The sequence below is a fragment of the Ochotona princeps genome, chromosome 12 (assembly GCF_030435755.1).
Source record: "Ochotona princeps isolate mOchPri1 chromosome 12, mOchPri1.hap1, whole genome shotgun sequence".
Taxonomy (NCBI): domain Eukaryota; kingdom Metazoa; phylum Chordata; class Mammalia; order Lagomorpha; family Ochotonidae; genus Ochotona; species Ochotona princeps.
Genome location: NC_080843.1, coordinates 7,008,663 through 7,028,196, shown reverse-complemented (window position 1 = coordinate 7,028,196; position 19,534 = coordinate 7,008,663). Strand labels below are relative to the sequence as shown.

At 42.6% G+C, this 19,534-nt stretch overlaps 2 protein-coding genes across 2 annotated transcripts in view; both read right to left on the bottom strand.

The window, feature by feature from the left end:
* The window catches only part of CCDC168 (coiled-coil domain containing 168), a 31,780-nt gene extending 26,322 nt beyond the window's left edge, over positions 1-5,458 (bottom strand). The window contains exons 1-3 of the mRNA XM_058670925.1: positions 5,096-5,458; positions 4,940-4,973; positions 4,809-4,851 (exon numbers count right to left, since the gene is read on the bottom strand). Coding sequence (XP_058526908.1) covers positions 4,809-4,851; positions 4,940-4,973; positions 5,096-5,323 — 305 coding nt within the window. The 5' untranslated portion in view covers positions 5,324-5,458. The remainder of the gene's footprint in view (positions 1-4,808; positions 4,852-4,939; positions 4,974-5,095) is intronic.
* A 4,996-nt stretch (positions 5,459-10,454) lies between these two features.
* On the bottom strand, positions 10,455-15,017 carry TEX30 (testis expressed 30). Its single transcript, XM_004577364.2, has 5 exons — positions 14,866-15,017; positions 14,201-14,431; positions 13,039-13,090; positions 12,024-12,229; positions 10,455-11,040 (listed from the first exon to the last, which is right to left on the bottom strand). Exons 1-5 carry the CDS (start codon positions 14,878-14,880, stop codon positions 10,867-10,869), a joined length of 678 nt encoding a protein of 225 aa, XP_004577421.1. The 5' UTR covers positions 14,881-15,017; the 3' UTR covers positions 10,455-10,866.
* Between the last annotated feature and the right edge of the window lie 4,517 nt (positions 15,018-19,534).

The window sequence follows — 19,534 nt, the reverse complement described above, 5'->3', positions numbered from 1 at the left end:
TTTTTGTAAGAACTCTTCTATATTCAAGGAAACACAGCTTAGTACGTGAAAACAGATGGAAAAAAGTGGAAAGCAATTATCTACATCATAAAAACAACTCATTATCTAGTTCCTTTCATTTAATGTACCAGTCAACTAGCAAAATAAAAGTTAATAATTTATACAACTCAGAGAATGAGATACCCTGAATTCTTTAAAAGCCTATTTTCGACAGCAATGAGTCAAGTTATAGAATCAAAGCATGTCCTTCTACAAGGAGTAGATTTCATTTCTGTCCTCTGTATGAACGTCTTTATGATTTGAAAGGTATAAAAAAGAATATCCAGTAGTATAAACTGCAGTTTTCTAGAGATAAGCTCAGCTCATCTTAACAGATATTTGTAATAAGCACAAAAGTCTACATTTTAGCGAAGTGTCTTAGCACAATGTTGAGTTAATGATCACAGAAGAGAAACAATCTGTCTCAAATGTTTCCGTCAAACAGCTACTGAGACCAACTGCATAAGCACTTGGCATCCTCTGCTGTGGTGTATGTAAATGTGTTTACATGCGTGTGTGTCAATAAAATGTACACATGTATATATTGAGGAAATGAGGGAGACAGAGAAGCACTCCTGACTACTGGCTTACTTCCCCCCAGATACCCTCAAGGGCCAGGACTGGCCGGGACACAGTTGCCAGTCAGACACTGTCCAGGTCTCCCATGTGGGTGGCAGCGCCAACCCTTTGAGCCATCACCTGCTGCCTTCTGGGCTGGAATGCAGAGCTGGAGTCAGAAGTGAGCCTGAGCACTCCATGTGGCCTTGGGACACCTGAAACTACGAGTCCAAATACCAACCCCATAACGAATAATTTTGTGAAAATATAGGACATAGAACCCAGAAACGCAAATGCTATTTGGCATGTTTCTGTGAGAGTGGTTTTGGATGAAATTAATATTCAAATAAGTTAACTTTGGCTAAAGTGGGCTACTTTCCCTAATTAGTTAAAGGCACAAATAGACCAAAAGACTAGCCATTCCAGAGTAAGGAAATTTTATCAACAGATAGCTTTTGGACTGAAAATGAATATCTTTAAAATCTCTTCAATCTCTTACTCACTCGGTATTTATCTCACCCATGAATTCTGTTTTCGGAATTCTAATATAACTTAAAACTTGGTAGAAATGAAATGCAGATTCAGTGTAATGCCACAGTGGGCAAAGCCTCTGACTTCGATGTCGGTGTCCCAAATGACTGGTTTGAGTCCAAGCTGCTCCATTTCTGATCCTGCTCCCTGCTTTCTGATCCTCTCACTTGGAAGAGTGGACAATCAGAACCCAAGTGGGTGGCCAAGATAAAGCTTTAGGCTCCTGGCTTAGGCCTAGCTGTACCCTAGCTGATGTGGTGCGATAAACCAGTGGATAGAAGACCTCTCTGTCTCTCCCTCTCTGTAGCTCTTCCTTTCAAATAAATAAAATAAATATTTCAAAATTTTTAATGAAAAGGCATATATACAGAGGAGGAGGAGAAACAGAGAGGAAGATCTTCCGTCAGATGATTCACCTCCCAAGCAGCCACAACGGTTGGAGCTGAGCCAATCTGAAGCCAGGAGAAAGGAGCCTCTTCTGGGTCTCACACACGGGTGCAGGGTCCCAAGGCTTTGGGCCATCTTCTGCTGCTTTCCCAGGGCACAAGCAGGGAGTAGGATGGGAAGCAGAGCTACCGTGATTAGAATCGGCACCCATATGGGATCCTGGGCGTGCAAGGTAAGAATAGCTGCTAAGCTACCATGCCGGGCCCATATTTCTTTTTTTTTTTTTTAAGATTTTATTATTATTGGAAAGCCAGATATACAGAGAGGAGGAGAGACAGAGAGGAAGATCTTCCATCCGATGGTTCACTCCCCAAGTGAGCCGCAACGGGCCGGTGCTATGCCAATCCGAAGGCGGGAACCAGGAACCTCTTCCGGGTCTCCCACGCGGGTGCAGGGTCCCAAAGCCTTGGGCCGTCCTCGACTGCCTTCCCAGGCCACAAGCAGGGAGCTGAATGGGAAGTGGAGCTGCCGGGACCAGAACCGGCGCCCATATGGGATCCCGGGGCTTTCAAGGCGAGGACTTTAGCCGCTAAGCCACGCCGCCGGGCCCGTATTTCTTTATTTTTATAAAAGGAAATTAAATACACATTCTCAGGACATACTCTAATTTCACTAAATTAGAAATGTTATTGGTAAGACCCAGAAATTTTAGATTTTTGAAAAATTATTTGTTTAGGAGCCTGGCACTGTGACTTACAGGGTTAAGTCACCACCTGATACTGGCATCTCTTGGAGCACCAGTCAGTCCTGGCTGTTCTGCTTCCAAAGATGGCCTAAGTGCTTGGAACCCTGCCACCCACACAGGGCACCTGGAGGGAGATTCTGATTCCTGGCTTTGGCCAGATCCAGAATTGGCCATTTTGTGCTTTAGGGGTAAGCCAGGGGATGAATGATCTCTATTTTTTTTTAATATTTATTTATTTTTATTGCAAAGTCAGATATACAGAGAGGAGGAGAGACAGAGAGGAAGACCTTCTGTCTGATGATTCACTCCTCAAGCGGTCACAAGAGCCGGAGCTGAGCAGATCCGAAGCCAGGAGCCTAGAGCCTCTTCCAGGTCTCCTGTGTGGGTGCAGGGTCCCAAGGCTTTGGGATATCTTTAACTGCTTCAACAGACCACAACCAGGGAACTGGATGGAAAGTGGGGCCACTAGGATTAGAACCGGCGCCCATGTGGGATATTGGCATGTCCAAGGCGAGGACTTTAGCCACTAGGTCACCGCAACGGGCCCTATCTCTTTAAAAAGATATATTTATTTGTTTGAAAGGCAGAATTACAGAGAGAAGAGAGGCAAAAGACAGAGATCACAGAGATCTCTGGCCTGGTGGAAGGTAGAAACCCAGACTTTCTTCCAGGTCTCTCTCATGGGTTCAGGGGCCCAGGCAGTTTAGGACATCTTCTGCTGTTTTTTCCAGGTACATTACAGGGAGCTGGACTGGTAGCCAAACAGCTGGGTCTCAAACTAGCATTCACAATGGATACCAGCCTCACAAGAAGAGGCTTCATGTGCTACGCTGCAACAGTGCCCCAGATCTCTCTCTCTCTTCCTCAGAGCTTCTGACTCTGTCATTCTGCTTTTCAGAGAGGCAGAGATCTTCCAGCTGCTGGCTGGCTCCTCAAATAGTCAGGGCTGAGCCAGAACTCCATTCAGGTTTCCTAGGTGGGGCTGGGGATTCGAGTTCTTGAGCCATTGCTGTCTCTAACGGAGAGTGTAGCAAAAAAGCACGTCTGGCAGTGAAGAAGCCAGGACTCCGACCAGCTAGCACTGACATGCGGGATCTAAGAGTCCAAAGCACCACTGCAAGCACTACACCAAACCCCTACTGCAAGAAATTTGAGTTTTAACAAGCCCTCCATGTATAGTCGGATGCATGATAAATTTTGACAATCACTGTTTTTATGTAAGGGATTTTCTAAAAATAAACAAGTAAAACTCCTATAAACTAGGCAGTCCAATAGCTATTTAAGAAACATAGAATATCTCATACTTTACTGAAGTATAAACTTACTGTTTTAAAAAAAAAGATTTATTTATTTTTATTCGAAAGGCAGATATACAGAGAGGAGGAGAGACAGAGAGGAAGATCGTCTGTCCAATGGTTCACTCCCCAAGCGATTGCAATGCTCTGAGCTGAGCTGATCCAAAGCCAGGAGCCAGGAGCCACTTTTGGATCTCCCAGGCGGGTGCAGGGTCCCAAGGCTTTGGGCTGTCTGCTTTCCCAGGCCACAACCAGGGAGCTGGATGGGAAGTTGGGCTGCCGGGATTAGAACCAGTGCCCATATGGGATCCCAGCACATTCAAGCTGAGGACTTTCAGTGCTACCGCAGGGCACTGAATTTACATTTAAATAACCCTCAGACACAGCAGCGAATAAATACTGTTTATGAAATCACCATGACCTATCTAATCTCTTGGTAAAATTTCATTAATTTGGATTTATGTAAATCAAAATTGAGTATTTGGGCTATATTAAGATTACATTTTTACCTGTAACAGAAAATATTAGGTGAATATTTAAAATCTATTAGTTTTTAACCTCTATTGTTTGACTGTTTGTTAGTCTCTTTATACAGATTTTCTTTTCTTGGGCCTGGTATGGTAGCCTAGCAGTTAACAACCTTGCATTACATATACCGGGACCCTGCACCCGTGAGGGAGACCCGGAAGAGGTTCCTGACGTCTGGCTTCGGATTTGCTCAGCTCCAGCCATTGCAGCCGCTTGGGGAGTGAATCAGTGGAGGGAGCATCTTCCTCTCTGTCTCTCCTTCTCTCTGTATATCTGACTTTCCAACAAAAATAACTAAATCTTTAAAAAAAATTTCTTTTCTTAAATGGTATTTGGAGAGTGAGCCAAGAGATGGGAGCTCTTTTTCAAGTATATAAAAATAAAATAAAGTCAGTCAAATACAAAACACTCATGAATGGGGTTCATCTTACTGAGTATTTGGAGGCAGAAATGAAACAGAGCAATGCAAGTAGCTCTTCTTTAAACACTGGGCACGTTGCTATCTGTGAAATGTCCCCTGCGTCTCCATCATGGAATTGAGACTGGCCTCTAAGACTTTAGAAAGAACTCCTGAGGCGCCTATGTAAGCGGTGAGCTGCTGTGGACTCCTTACATGCTACATGGGAGAATCTCTGAAATACCAAAGCAGTGCAGGTGTGAAAAATACATACATACATATATATTTATATATAACCAACTATATAATTTCAAAATATATCACTGACCTTTCTTCTGAAGGTGGATGAATAACTGGATGTTTCTTTAGAGCTAAATGGGAACGAATAGTCACAGTTTCAGTGGAAGATAAGGCTGAATAAGTGTTATATATGAACATTTGAAATTATTTATTATTTACCAAATTCCATGTGCTTCAGGTTACTGTCTTCATTCTATTTCAAGAGAGAAAATGAAAAATTAGAGAAGTAACACAAACATCAAAGTTCAAAATTTACCAACTGTTCTTAGGTATGATTTTGAAAAATGGAGGGAAGAATCAATCACCTCTTCTTACCTTCTGAGTGTAGGCACCACATTTTTCTGGAAGTGCATTCGTCTTCTGAAAGCATGCATAAATTTTTATGAATATTATCTCAAAAACGATTCCCAAGAAAATGGTAAAGATAATTGTCACCCAGTAATTTTGAAAACCGGATTCTATAAGTTCCCATAATGTCAAAAATGGATCATCTTCCAGTACATCCCTCACTACTGCTTTAAAGAAACTATATGGCTTGGACATTTTAATGTGCTGTGTAAATTAGATTGGCGTCTCATCCGGAAGTCCTCTGCTTTGGACACTCCCAAGCACAAGTTGGCGTGTCTATCTCATTCCCACATGTAGCACCCTGCCACGAAGCTTCCAGTGTTGCTCAGTGCCTCATGCAGTGTCTCAGGGCCACAGTGACTGCCAGGGGCCTAGGTCACATACATGTCATAGTGGGTATTTAACTGAGCTCACGTCAGCGTTGGCAATAATGGACACACACTGGTGAGATGCATCCAGCAGTAAGCTTTAAAAGTTAAAATAAGTATCCTCTGTTAACGTCATCAAATATAATTCTATCATAATCTCTTATTAGCATAATCGGATTTTCACTACACTATAATTCAAGAAACAGAACTTTGAATTGGTACGAAAACATTTGATAGAACCATTTCTGTCACTATCAATAGTCATGTATTTCATGCTTCTTTGTGATTAGGGAAAATAGTCTTAAAATGAACACTGAGTTGATAGATGAATAAAAATGATATACATGCAATTTAATTTGCATCTCAGGTAAGTCCCAAACAATCTTTCAATTGTATGCCCCATTGCCACCCTGTAGGACACATGCAAATTTGTTAGTTATGGCCCCAATTTTTTTCCTTAATAGAGCATCTCATTTAATTTTTTTTTTTTTTTTTTTTTTGCTAAAGGAGTCTGTTAGCAACACCCTCCCTTTAACAATGTATAGATCTTCTGAGAAATGATGTTGGACTTTGGAACACACTCCAGCACAAGCCCTTTTGACTCCATGGGATGGTGATTTTTAAAGGAGCTATTTGTGAAATCCTTTCTTACATCAGAATTAAGGGTGGGGCAGAGGCATCTCTAAGTATATTTCAGTTTCTCTTTTAGTGTAGCAAGAGTGGACTTGGAACTTTATTGAACAAACACAATCTTAGTCACATTAGGAAAGATAGTCTAGACCGTTGTGGGGTAGACAGCTAGTTCAGGGTCCTGAACTTGGAAGCCACTCCCCCCTCCCCACCTCCCTTCTGCCCTACTGCAGTATTGCATTGTTGTGTAAGCACTCCCCTTGCAAGCCCCCCAAAAAGCCCATGATAGGGAGGAGCTGAGGGGCTCCCTCTGGCATGCAAGGTTAGGTAGCACCTGAGCACAGTCTATATTCCTCACCCATCGTTCACTGCTTGGGTGGGACAGGAAAGATGTTAATGCTAAGCTGCTTTGTATTTCTGATGTGTGTACTTTCAAGAGCTCCAGGAGAGGCGAGGCCTAGCAGTAATGGAATGTGGGCAGAGAAACCAGGGAAAGGTGAGTGCCTGCAGCTTTCAAAGTGTGCCCAAGTTGTTCACTCTGTGTCCCTTAGGATAACTTCTATTGCTGCGGAAGCTGGGACATATAGGTCTTCAGTTTAACGGATGGGCTTCAGGGTAATGACCGTTTCTTCCTCTCGGGGTTTTGATTCAGGCTGGATTGCCATATGGATTTGTCATTTGCTAATTTCTAGTGGACCCTGTTATTGTGGTGAGGTAGGCAGCTAGTTCAGGGTCACCAGTTTGGAAGCCACTCCCCCACCACCTAGGTGTTCCCTTTAGGCTCACCTGTGACTCCCACCTATCACCTGAGGGGGGCGGTATTGCTTTGTTGTGTAACTACTCCCCTCACAAGCTCCTATAAAGGCTCCTGATAAGTAGGGGCTCGTTCTCTCGGTCCTGTGCTTCCATTGCTCTGGCACTCCGACTCTTGGCCTCCCCAGTACTTTTGACAGGTATCCCCTGAGCATGGCCCCTGAGTGTATTCCTCGCCCTCTGTTCACTGCTTGGGTGGAGCAACGAAGACAGCAATGCTAAGATGCTTTGTATTTCTAATTTGTGTACTTTCGAGAGTTCCAGGAGAGGTGAGGCCTAGCAGTATGGAATGTGGATAGAAAAGCCAGGGAAAGGTGAATGTCTACAACTTGGTGTGTCCAGGTTATTCATTGCATGTTTCTTGGTTTAACTTATATGGCAGGCGAAGCTGGGACATAGGCCTTCAGTTTAACAGATGGACTGCAGGGTGATGACCATTATTTGTTCCTCTTGGGGTTACGATTGATTGCATTGCCATATGGACTTGTGATTTACTATTTCTAGTGGGCCCTGTTATCACCAAGCTTGGTTAATAAAGACTCCTTCATAAACCCTGGACTAGTCTGGCGTCTCGTACACCACAGCAAGACCAGTAATAAAAAACATTAACATTCCTTTGGGTGAGAATCCTTTTCCTTTGAAGATACACTTGTTTGTCTTCACCTACTTAGGGTGAGTTCAAGTTATTACACTATAGTAAATTATTCAGACCTCCTCTGTCATGCAACAAAATTTTGCTGAGTTATTACTTCCCCCCAAGCATTGCAGCATAGGAGAGAAATGACACAAGAGACTCCTAGTCTACTGGATCAAAGCCTAGGAGTATTTATCTGTATTTAGGTTTAACTCTGATCTTAGGTTTTGTCTTTGCAAAGAAAAGCACTTGTAAACACACGGTAAGACATTCATTAGCTCTGAAAAAAATCTGTCAATTCTGGATTTTTCCAGTGTGGTGGTCAAGTACACTTTTCTGTCCTCTCTCCACATACACAACTGTGGTAAGATTTTTTTTTTCTTAAATTTGCTTTTTGTATAGTTATAACACATTTTTTGTTTCTTTGTTTGAGTTTGGGGAGTGGAGAATGATTTTATCCTAAGTTTTTCTGTAGAATTTAAAGGCGGCTGGTAAAATAGCCTTTCCCTTACCTGATTGCAGATTCTCTAATGTTAGCGAATGGAAGTGGATTTATTATTATTTAAAGACTTACTTGCTTAAACCTTTCCAAGCTTTTAATGGTAAGGGAGAAAGGATTTATAGATGATACCCAAACTGATTTTTCTAAGGAGAATATTCTTCAATATTATCCAAGTGTTGGAAAAGATACTCTGTGGGCCCTACTCTCCTGTGCATAGTGGGACTTTTGGTAACATCCTTTCATGGTATCAGCAGAACCCTTCTCTAGCTGTGACAGTACTGTCAGATGTCCTGAGGGATAGAACTACTGCAGGTGTGTGATTACTAATTAAGATCTACCAGATAGGGTACCAGGATGGCTCTTTGACTATAATCTCACACCTCAAAGAACTGCATATTTTCTGCAACAACTGGAAATTCGTGCAAGACAGCAGATACGGTCATTTTCTAAATGTTCATTTCAGTTTCAGATGTAATCACTCACATCTTTCCACAACCATACCCAGGTACCAAGTCATTACATCAGGAAAGAACAGTACTCTTTAAACAACTTAGGAGCATTTTCAAGTAGTATCTTCGGTTATTCATATATTAAGCCTATTGTTTAACTGTGCAAACTCCAGTTAGTAACCTTTTAACTGTCTGTCTTCGTAATTTTATATTATGGTCTATTTTGCACCAAACTATCCTTTTTATTTCCCTTTTGGTTTACTGTATTAATATTCCTCAATGGATTCATAGCTAGTAGACCAGTGATTGTTTTTTACATGTGGGTATTATCATCTTCTGAAAACTAGCATCGTTTTAAAATCTATGGCTACATTCTTCACAATTTATGATTATTCCGGAAGTGACTTAGTAAAAAAAAATTTAACTATTATACAGTCATATAAATATTTTGCATTGTTACATTTCATCCCATGAAGTAACAAATGTTTGTCATTTAGAAAACAGACTAAAAAAATCACTGACTCTTTCCTACGAGGAGCAATGAGGGGCCTCTGATTTTTTTCACGCTGCCCACGCCACCTACCGCTGTCTGTCGGAACGAACATTAGTCACTCTCTGCAACCTCCAATATAAACTTATCAGCCTCATCGTGTTTTGTGCCATTTAATAGCAAAATTTTATATATACATACACATACCTCAGTATCATTCACAGTCCAGCTCAGAAGGTAACCAGACTTCCCAAGGCAAAATTAAGTGATCATGATTGTGCCTAGATACAATACAGACTCCAGTCCTACTATTTAGCCATTATTAAGTCCTTCTGTTTTTAAAGAATTTTATTTGAAAGGCAGACTTACGGAAAAGGACAGAGATGTCTTCCAACTGCTGGTTCACTTCTGCAAATGGCTGCCAACAGCCATTTGGTCCAGGCCACCAGCGCCAGCACTTGAACTCCATCCAGGTCCCCTGTATGCGCACAGGGGCCCAAGCACTTGGGCCATCCTCTGCTGACTTCCAGGGGCATTAACAGGGAACCAGAAAGGACTGAAAGCAGGATACTAAAGTCACAAGTGGCAGCTTAGCCTGGCGAACCACAACGCCAGTCCCCAATTCTTATCACGGGACTACCCACTGACTTTACACACTATGTTGTAAACTACAGCTGCTTAACTCCTGTAAGTAAAGCTAATGAGTCTTTGCATATAACATACTTTCAGCAAGTATTTCTCAAACAGAAGTTGATACTTTATTTTAAAATGTGTTCTCGGGGGCCCAGCATGGTAGCCTAGAGGGTATAGTCCTCACCTTGCATGAGTCGAGATCTCATATGGGCACGAGTTCTAATCCTGGCAGCCCAGCTTCCCATCCAGCTCCCTGCTTGTGGCCTGGGAAAGCGTTCTAGCACAGCCCAAAGCCTTGGGACCCTGCACCCACATGGGAAGAAGCTCCTGGCTTTGGATCAGCTCAGCTCCAGCCGCTGCAGCCACTTGGGGAATGAACCAGCAGATGGAAGATCGTCTTCTGTCTCTTCTCCTCTCTTTTCATCTGACTTTCCATTCAAAAAATAAATAAATAAATAAATAAATAAATAAAAGTGTTCTGAGCATCCACATTTGTATTGTCTCCATTCCTATTCCCTAATTTGGATTATTAAAAGATTAAAACATGTAGATAACTCTACGTGAATAAATTTATTAAGATAATGTAAGTTCTGATGAAACTGCTTCCTTAGTTACTCAACACAAGGCATTTTAAAAAAAGAATTGAACCAGGAATGCAAGAAGTATAGGGCTGGCTGTCAATTTTTAAAATGTTTTTTTATTCTGATTGACTAACAGGAATTGTATGTAATTACTTGCTTTAAAAATACGTGAATATCTTTCTATCTATGTATCTATTTATTATAGAATGGCAGAATTGAGCTAATAAACATGCATCACTGCAAAAAAAGAGACTGCTTTACAAAAATGTGATTATTCACTCAGCTGTGTATGAATAAGGCCAAAGCACAGCCGTAGAATTCAAATGTTTAATTTTTTCCCAAAACTTTGGGAACTATACTAACAAAAATAAATTATATTTAGAACAATTTCAATATTTGTACATGATCTTTATACAACACTAACAGTGCATTCAAAAGACACTTTTGTAAAGGACATTAATTTCACAGTTAAAACATTTTAAAAACAGAAGAACATCAAGGAACGTAAGTCTAAAACATTCTCTAAAGGATGAGTATATATCTACATACTTTGGAGATATATTTTAGACTGAGAGGTATACTGTTTGCCAAATTAACTGAACTTCTATTCAAATAACATAGGCTTTAACCAAAAACAATTATTTCTTGTTCATCTCAATTATTTCTTGGATCCAGAACAAAATCTGCGAATTTATTTCTTTGAAAACATCATTTGTTGAGCGTCCTTTCACTGCCATGGAATGATTTGCCTTCTCAATCCAGTGGATTTTACTGGGAGCTTGCATTTTCTGTACCACTTTCTCCAACAAGTTCTAAAGAAAAAAAAAAAAAAAAGATATACAAGACTAACGCTTTATTGATGTTTAAAAAGACTCACTTTCCCACAGCTACCCTGACACATCTACTCACCAAGTAGTCACTGAGTACCTACTAGAACAAAAACCTTTTACAATGGGAAGTGCAAAAAAGTCTTAACGTGAGCAGCAGACCACTTCTTTCGGACACAGCTAAACTACCATAGTCACAGTAAGTAAGCAATCATTATTGATAGAACAAGCTTAGTAAGCTGATGTCTTTTTCCCAATTATATGCTCCAGGAAATGCAGAGTTGTTTCATAATACCAAGTTAATATTTAGTAATATGAAGACATGACCAGCCTGTTCTAAGTGTCAATTTATTTAATAATCTGCCTTTCATTTCTGTGTATCTGCTGAAATTATAAACCTAAAGCAGAGTCAGATATTACTCAAGTCAGAAGATTCAGCTATTCATCCTTCACTTCCCAAATGAGATTTAATACACTCATAAACTTACTTTCCAGGGAGATAAATTTTCCACTGTGCATATATTCATGTTTTTAGGTTCTTCATAGTAACTATGGCACAAAACCAGCATCAGTTAATTTAGCAGTCTATAAAGAGGCTTAATGATGCAGGTAATATTTTGATCCCAAGATATTTCTATCTTTGGGCCAGCACATTAAGACGCCCGGTGCCACTTACTTCTGACAATTTCTGACATTTCCCATCGGACTGCTGCCTGCATGTCTGTTCTGCCTCTGCTCCAGCCTCCTGCTAACATGCCTAGGAAGGCAGCACATGATGGTCCAAGGACCCGAGTCCCTGCCACCCACTTGGGAAGCCAGAATGGAGTTCTTGACTCCTGGCCTTGGTCTAATTCAATGAACCAATGGATGGAAGACCTCTCTCTGCCTGTCAAATAAATAAATAAATAAACAAATCTTTTTAAAGAAAGATCAATTTCATGTTTGTCTCAACGAGAGTTGTAACTCACCCTTTCACACATTTCATCTGCTGAACCTGACACAAAAAGTACTGGATCTTTTATACGAAAGAGATCTTCATCTCTGAGTTTATGCTGCTGTTTTGGACGGTGCAGTGGGTACGAAATACAGATGAGTCCTCGAACAAAATCATCAGCGTCATCTGGTTCAATGTGACACATTACAGAAGCGGCTGCTCTGGAGCCCATTGAACGACCTGCAAGTAGTTAAAGGTAATTCTGGTTTGAAATATTCACATATGGTGGCAGTGATGTGGTAAATTTCATCATTTCTTTATCAATTAACAATTTTATTGCAATTAACAATTGTAATACCAACCCATCACACCCATAGGTATGAACACCATTAGCCTTAGGAACAGCTAAAATCAGATCTTCAGAAAAGTTATTTTGCTGAATAACATTTAGAAGATGACATTCTTTATAAAACAGCCATCATCTCTGAGATGGTGATTCAAGGATATAAATAAAAGCAGAGTGCCTAGGATTATGATACATGAGAATGCATTAAACTTATATCTGCCTTAAATATATAAACTATTCTACAAACAAGGAAGTTCCTTATTAAAACAAAAAATAATCCTTGGGGCTAGCACATGGCTTAACCGGCTAATCCTTCCCTAGCAAGTGCAGGACTCCCATCTAGGCATTGCTTTGTGTCTCAGCTCTTCCACTTCCCATCCAGCTCCCTGCTTATGGCCTGGGAAAGCAGTGCAGGATGACCCAAAACCTTGGGACCCTGGACCTGTGTGGGAGACTTGGAAGAGGCTCCTGGCTTCAGATTGGCTCAGCTCTGGCTGTTGCAGCTACTTGGGGAATGAACCAGCATATGAAAGATATTTCTGGCTCTCCTCTCTGTAAATCTGCTTTTATAATGAAAATAAATAAATCTTTACAACTATCAGCCCTCCGTTTAAAAGAAAAACAAATTCTTATATTAATTCCTTGTTGTCATTTTTATATCAAAATGAGCCGTTAATAGGTATTCACAAGCAGTGCAACTTACCTCCAAGGAAAACACCAGCAAGTTTGTATTCTCCTGAGGTCTTTAAGTAATTCTAGAAGAAAAAACCCCATATTATCAATTTCTTTTATAAACTATTTCATTAGAAAGCCAAAAAACATTTCCCATATGCTGAAATCTATGTAAAGACAATCCCAAAATCTTAAGGGATTGTTTTAAGGGGTAATTCTTTCTCTTCTGGTCATCCTTCACCACTTAATCACATTTTGGGTGACTGAAGCAAATGAGAGGTAAAAAAAAAAATATTTATTCAAATATTTGATAACTATTTTTTTAAGATTTATTTTTATTTTAATTGCAAAGTCAGATATACACAGAGGAGAAGAGACAGAGAGGAAGATCTTCCATCTGATGATTCATTCCCCAAGTGACCACAACAGCCGGTGCTGTGCCGATCCAAAGCCAGGAGCCAGGAACTTCCTCCAGGCCTCCCACGCAGGTGCAGGGTCCCAAGGTTTTGGGATATCCTCGACTGCTTTCCCAGGCCACAAGCAGGGAGCTGGATGGGAAGTGGAGCTGCCGGGATTAGAACCGGCACCCATATGGAATCCCAGCATGTTCAAGGCGAGGATTTTAGCTGTTAGGCCACCGCACCAGGCCCAATTAAACTATTTTTTAAAGAACAAACTGTTAGAACAAAAAGGCCAGTAAAGGCTTCCAACCAATAACCAAACTTAATACTAACATTTAATTTAAAACTCTGGAAAACATGACAAGCTAAGAATAATTCAGAATAATTCAATAATTTAAATTAAAAGAAACTTCAGATTTGAGTTGTATCCAGTGATATTAAGGAGTATTTCTGAATATATACAAAATTAATGTTATATTTCTAAATGTATATATAGTATGACAGGTGAAATACTCTAAAGTGTCAGAAACAAAGTCTAAAGTTTTATAACTCAGAAAATGGTAAGTAGCTTCCTTGGCAGTATAATGGAGAAAAACTACAACATAAGGGTTCATCTTCATGAAATGGATAGCAAAGAAAAAAAATCAGACTACTAAACAGCTAGTTTTAATGCAATGTTCAGATTCAAAGAATATTTACTAAAATACTTTTAAATCAAACCAAAGGACTATTAACATATTTAATAATTTTAAACAAACTGTATCATAAGAAAAGATAAAGAAATTTTCTTACCAAAACTGACTTATATGCCTTAATTCTATGTACAATATTAAGGCCTTTACAGGTAAATCTTAGGCAAAAAAACCCATGAGATACAAGATGGGACGCCAGTGACATCAAGTGAGGAAGATTCATGTCTCCTGATGCTCCATGTGTAAGAATCATTCCATATGTTAAGTTCTTGTTGGGTACAAAACAAACAGCATCTAGTAATTTATTTCCAAAAGGTATTTTTAGTTTAACCTGGAATGAAGAGAATAAAGGGATCAGAAGCCACTTCCGTGCCTGCTGAAATCACTGACTAACCATCTATGTCTGCTTCGGGACACTTAGGATTTAAGTCACAGGCTACAAATAAAATATAATGACAGTAAGAATTAAAATTAAGAAGTTTTTACTGTGTGTATAATACTGTATGCACTTCATGTGTATTCAAGTATTTAATCTTCCTACTCATTCTAGAAGGCAAGTACTGCTATCTTCATTTTATAGATGATGCCTAGCAGGCAATTTGCCCAAGGTCATGTACTCCTAGCTAGGATTTAAACTCAGTCTGTTCCAGAATGCCCCTTTCAATGCAAGTTAAAAGGAAGAAAATTACTTTGAAGCCACGTATTCACCAAAGCAAAACAAGGGAGGAGACCCAAAGATGCAGAACATACAAAAATATGTATTACCTCTGTATGACTCATCTTCACTGAATAACAAGCTTAAAGTGCATTACACCTGAGGAGCAAAGGACATCTCCCTGAAAAGAAGATTCCGCTGTGAAAGGCGAGGTGGCAGATACACGACACAAAAAGTGTGAAGCAATACATTTGGCAGTTGAAATTGACATTTAGAATTACAATTTATCTAAAAACCGTATCTTTACATACATATTTATCACTTATTTTTTTGTTTTGTTTTTTCATCATTTATTGCTTAATATAAGCACTATGCTGAGAAATTCTGGCGGGGGGGGGGGGCCAATGGCGCGATGACTCAATTAGCTAACCCTCCCTCAGCAAGTGCCAGGATTCCAGTGGGCACCGGTTTGTGTCCCAGCTGCCCCAACTCCCATCCAGCTCCCTGCTTACGGCCCAGGAAAGCAGCAGAGGACAGCCCAAGTCTTTGGGACCCTGCACCCATGTGGGACACCAGGAGGAGGCTCCTGGTTTTGGATTAGTTCAGCTACAGAAATTTCAGCTATTTGCAGAGTTAGCCAGCAGATGGAAGATCTGTTTTTCCTGCTCTCTGTAAATCTGCCTTTTCAATAAAAACAAATCTTAAAAAGATAGTTCATATGAAAGTAGACTGCAGGGTTCATTCGCTGCTTGTGATGCAGCACTGTTGCCAGGGGAGTGCTGGCTAGGGTTCTGCCTGCTGTGTTTGGGAAAGCAGCAATAAGACTGCCCAAGTACTCAGACCTCTGCTGCCCTCCGAGGAGACTCAGATTTGCAGGTTCCAGGCACTGGTCAAGCCTAGTTCTAGCTTCCGCAGTCATCTGGTGAGCGGGCCAGCAGCTCCGACATTTGCTTTTCCTCCTCTCTTACAGTTCCTGCCTTTCAAATAAATTAAAAACAAAACAAAAACAAAAAGTAAATCTAAACTGTTGCGCCTTAGCAAGAATAATCTGAAAAAAGGATAAGCATACTTCAGAATTCTGGTAGAAAATGGAATTAAGTTTATTTTGCTGCAAAAAAAAAATGTGATTTTATACATATAGCAGGGTTAAAAAGTTTATGGAAAATACAAGTTATGAGAAACTGCATGACCAACATTTTTTGAACCAAAATAAACTTTAAGAAAATTTATTTATTTTTATCGGAAAGGCAGATATACAGAGAGGAGGAGACAGAGAGAAAGATGTTCGTCCAATGGTTCACTCGCCAAGTGGCCACAACGGCTGGAACTGAGTGGATCCAAAGCCAGGAGCTTCTTCTGGGTCTCACACGCAGGTGCAGGGTCCCAAGGCTGTGGGTCATCCTCAACTGCTCTCCCAGGCCACAGGCAGGGGACTGGATAGGAAGTGGGGCTGCCAGGATTAGAACTGGTACCCATATGGGATCCTGGCATATTCAAGGCGAGGACTTCAGCCACTACACTATGAAACCGGGCCCGCAAGATAAACTTTCAAAAATTCCATCCCCCATGCACTTTTTGAAATATCTGTATATAAATGCATATTATAAATGCCTTCATTTTCAACTAACTGTCCTTAATTTTTTCTCAGCATCTTTTCATTCATCTAGTTCCTTCCTTCCTTTCCCTGAAAACACAGGCACACAAGCACACATTCACATCTTGTCCGCTGACTTTGCACGGCCTCCTAGTGGGTAAGTATACATCTTTACCCATTCGACTTCTGAGCATGGTTATGTGACCTGCTGTAACTGATGGACCACACAAGCTTCACTGTGTCCACTTCTCAGCAGGGCCATGGCTGGTTTTCAGAAGCCCTTCTGTATCTTCATTCTCAGTCATGAAGAAAGCATGCAACCAAATCTTTTCACTCTGGGTTGTAGAGTGAAGACAAATGGAGAAGATCTGAATCCAAAACTAAAGTCCACAGTCCAGGGTACTCCAAACAACACTTAAACCACAGACAATGTGAAGAATCATTGGCGAAATGTAACTGACATTTTGCCGTAATTATGCAACATTACTTCGTACTGTAACAGATTTTTTATTGTCCAAGGCATCAAGAGCAGTCTCTTTATTGCACATTCAATTTTCTTTCTCCATTCAAATTTCAGTTAAAATAGGTAATAACAAGGTTCAACATTTAACAGTGAGAAAAATCTCCTCATTCTACTTTGACATGCCACCCAGGTTCCCTCTCCAAAAACAACCAACATTACCTGCTCCTAGTGTAGCTGACCAGACTGCATATATGTTGCAGAAGATAAATTCCCAGGAGAGGAAATTCTGGATCAAAGTGCCTGTTCATTTTTAAAAGAATATATTTCATTTCAAGTAGGTAATATAGGTACACGGCACAAAGTTTCATGACAAAAATTAGTGAAGTAGCCTGAATCTCTTCCCCTCCTCCATCAAGTTCCTTTGCCTTCCCAAAAGCAACTACCATGCCCAACCAAATGTGTATCATTCAACATCATGTGAGTGTGTAGAATTCTCTGAAGCCTGGAAGGTGATTGTACAAGTTCTTGGAGCTGAGTGGGAGAAGGCAGACAAAGCACCTCATACTTCAACACTCCTGTTTTCATAAATGAAGTCTCGTAACTCACTCCACCTTGGATCCCCCAGTTCAAACATCCCATTTTACTTCAAGAGAACACATCCATACCAGGTCTTCCAGCGTGGGGAAGGGAGGGAAGGTGAACTACATGTCTAACTGTTCCTCAGAGGTCACCCAATTCACCTTGATGCAAGCTCCATGCCCCAGGCCCAAAGGCCTGAAGTGCTGCCAACACCTGCTCATGGTCAAGGTTCTGTGGGTTTATGAGCGTCACGGCATTCCCTGCTGCTAGCTTAAAGATTTCCTCATACACTGGGTTGCAGAGCCCACTGACCGCTGGTGCTTCCTTTCCTATCCTGTATATCATGTTTTAAAAATAATAAAAATCCTTTTCCTGTTACTTTAACGAGATTTCAGGAGAGTAAAATTAAGGTGCAACTGTTCAGCCATTATCATTATCCCAACCTAGTGTTCACTACTCTCCAGCAACACAAGGCTTTGGTGTTTGTTTAAGGAACTCCATTCCCACTGCAGAGGTCCGTCACCAGGAACCACAGCGAGGTCACAGTCTACCTCAGACACGGTGACCTTCTCCCACTGCAGACACTCAGCGGCCACCCACATCTCCCTTCTTCCTGCCAATGTGCACCCGGGGAGGCACACCGATGGCTCCTGTCACCCAGGATTTGCTTCTGGGATCCTTGCCTCGCCTAGTGCAGCCAGGCTGTGGGAGCAGCAGCACCAGAGACCTTCTGTCTCTCAAATGAATCAGAATACAGAAATTTTTAAAAGACCAACTTTGTAGAGATGCAGTGACAACTAAAATTATATGTACTGTGCCGCCTTCGTCCACACACTGAGCATTCAATGGCTGATTTTTATTACTACTTACATGTAGAACCTAAGTGAAAACGCTAAAGGACCAATTTTTGGTTTAAAGAAAAAAAAAAGCTTGTGCACCATCTGTTACATCTTCAGAACTACGTTAGCTGTCACAGGCAAACGAAAACGTTAAGAGCTCATCCTGCCAGGCCTCGGGCAACCGAACACACTGAACACGGCAAAAGTCCCACGCAAGGCCTCATTCGAGTTCGGGGGTTCAACCGCACTGCTTGGAAATCGCAGTCAGTCGACTAACAAACGCGCGGGTGCGTGGGCCACAGCGGGGGTGGGAGAGGACTCCACAGACCCAGGGCACGGGCCGACGTCCCTGCCGCCTCATCCCCTCTCCTCGTCGGGCCTGCCCCCCGATTCGGCCACACGGACCAGGCTGCCCACGCTCCGGTGCTCGCAGGGACCGAACCCGGGGCGGACGCCTCCCGCACCAACAGCCCGACGAGCGCCGCCCGCGCACCCCCAGCGTTTCAGGCGGCCCGGCCGGCAGCGCTCCCGAGCGTCGTCCCCAGCCTACCGTCGTGCCCCGCCGCCCTCGCTGAGGAAGGCCCTTCAGCCTCCGGCACCGGCCCGCCCGCGCTCCCCTCAGGGCGCCAAGTCGCCAGCTCAAAGCGACCGCCTCGCCGCCCCGCAGGCGCGCTCCCTCACGGCACATGCGCACGCAGGACCTGGCGCGCGGACCGGGCCGCGGGGCACGCTGGGAGCGGGAGTTTTCCCCCCGGGCGTGCTAGGCCGCCTCATTGGCCATGTGGAGCTTCTTAGGCTGAGAGTGCCTGAGGGAGTCTGGGGGAGTCTGAGGGAGTCTGGGGGAGTCTGAGGGAGGCTGGGGGAGCCTGAGGGAGTCTGGGGGAGCCTGAGGGAGGCTGAGGGAGGCTGAGGGAGGCTGAGGGAGTCTGGGGGAGCCTGAGGGAGTCTGGGGGAGCCTGAGGGAGGCTGAGGGAGGCTGAGGGAGGCTGAGGGAGTCTGGGGGAGCCTGAGGGAGTCTGGGGGAGCCTGAGGGAGCCTGAGGGAGGCTGAGGGAGGCTGAGGGAGCCTGAGGAAGCCTGCGTTAACCTGAGGGCCCCTGAGGGCCCCTACGGGAGTCTGGGGGAGGCTGAGGGAGGCTGAGGGAGGCTGAGGGAGGCTGAGGGAGTCTGGAGGAGTCTGGGGGAGCCTGAGGGAGCCTGCGTTAACCTGAGGGCCCCTACGGGAGTCTGGGGGAGGCTGAGGGAGCCTGAGGGAGGCTGAGGGAACCTGCGAGCCTCGCTGGGAAGCCGGCTTCAGGTGCTGTC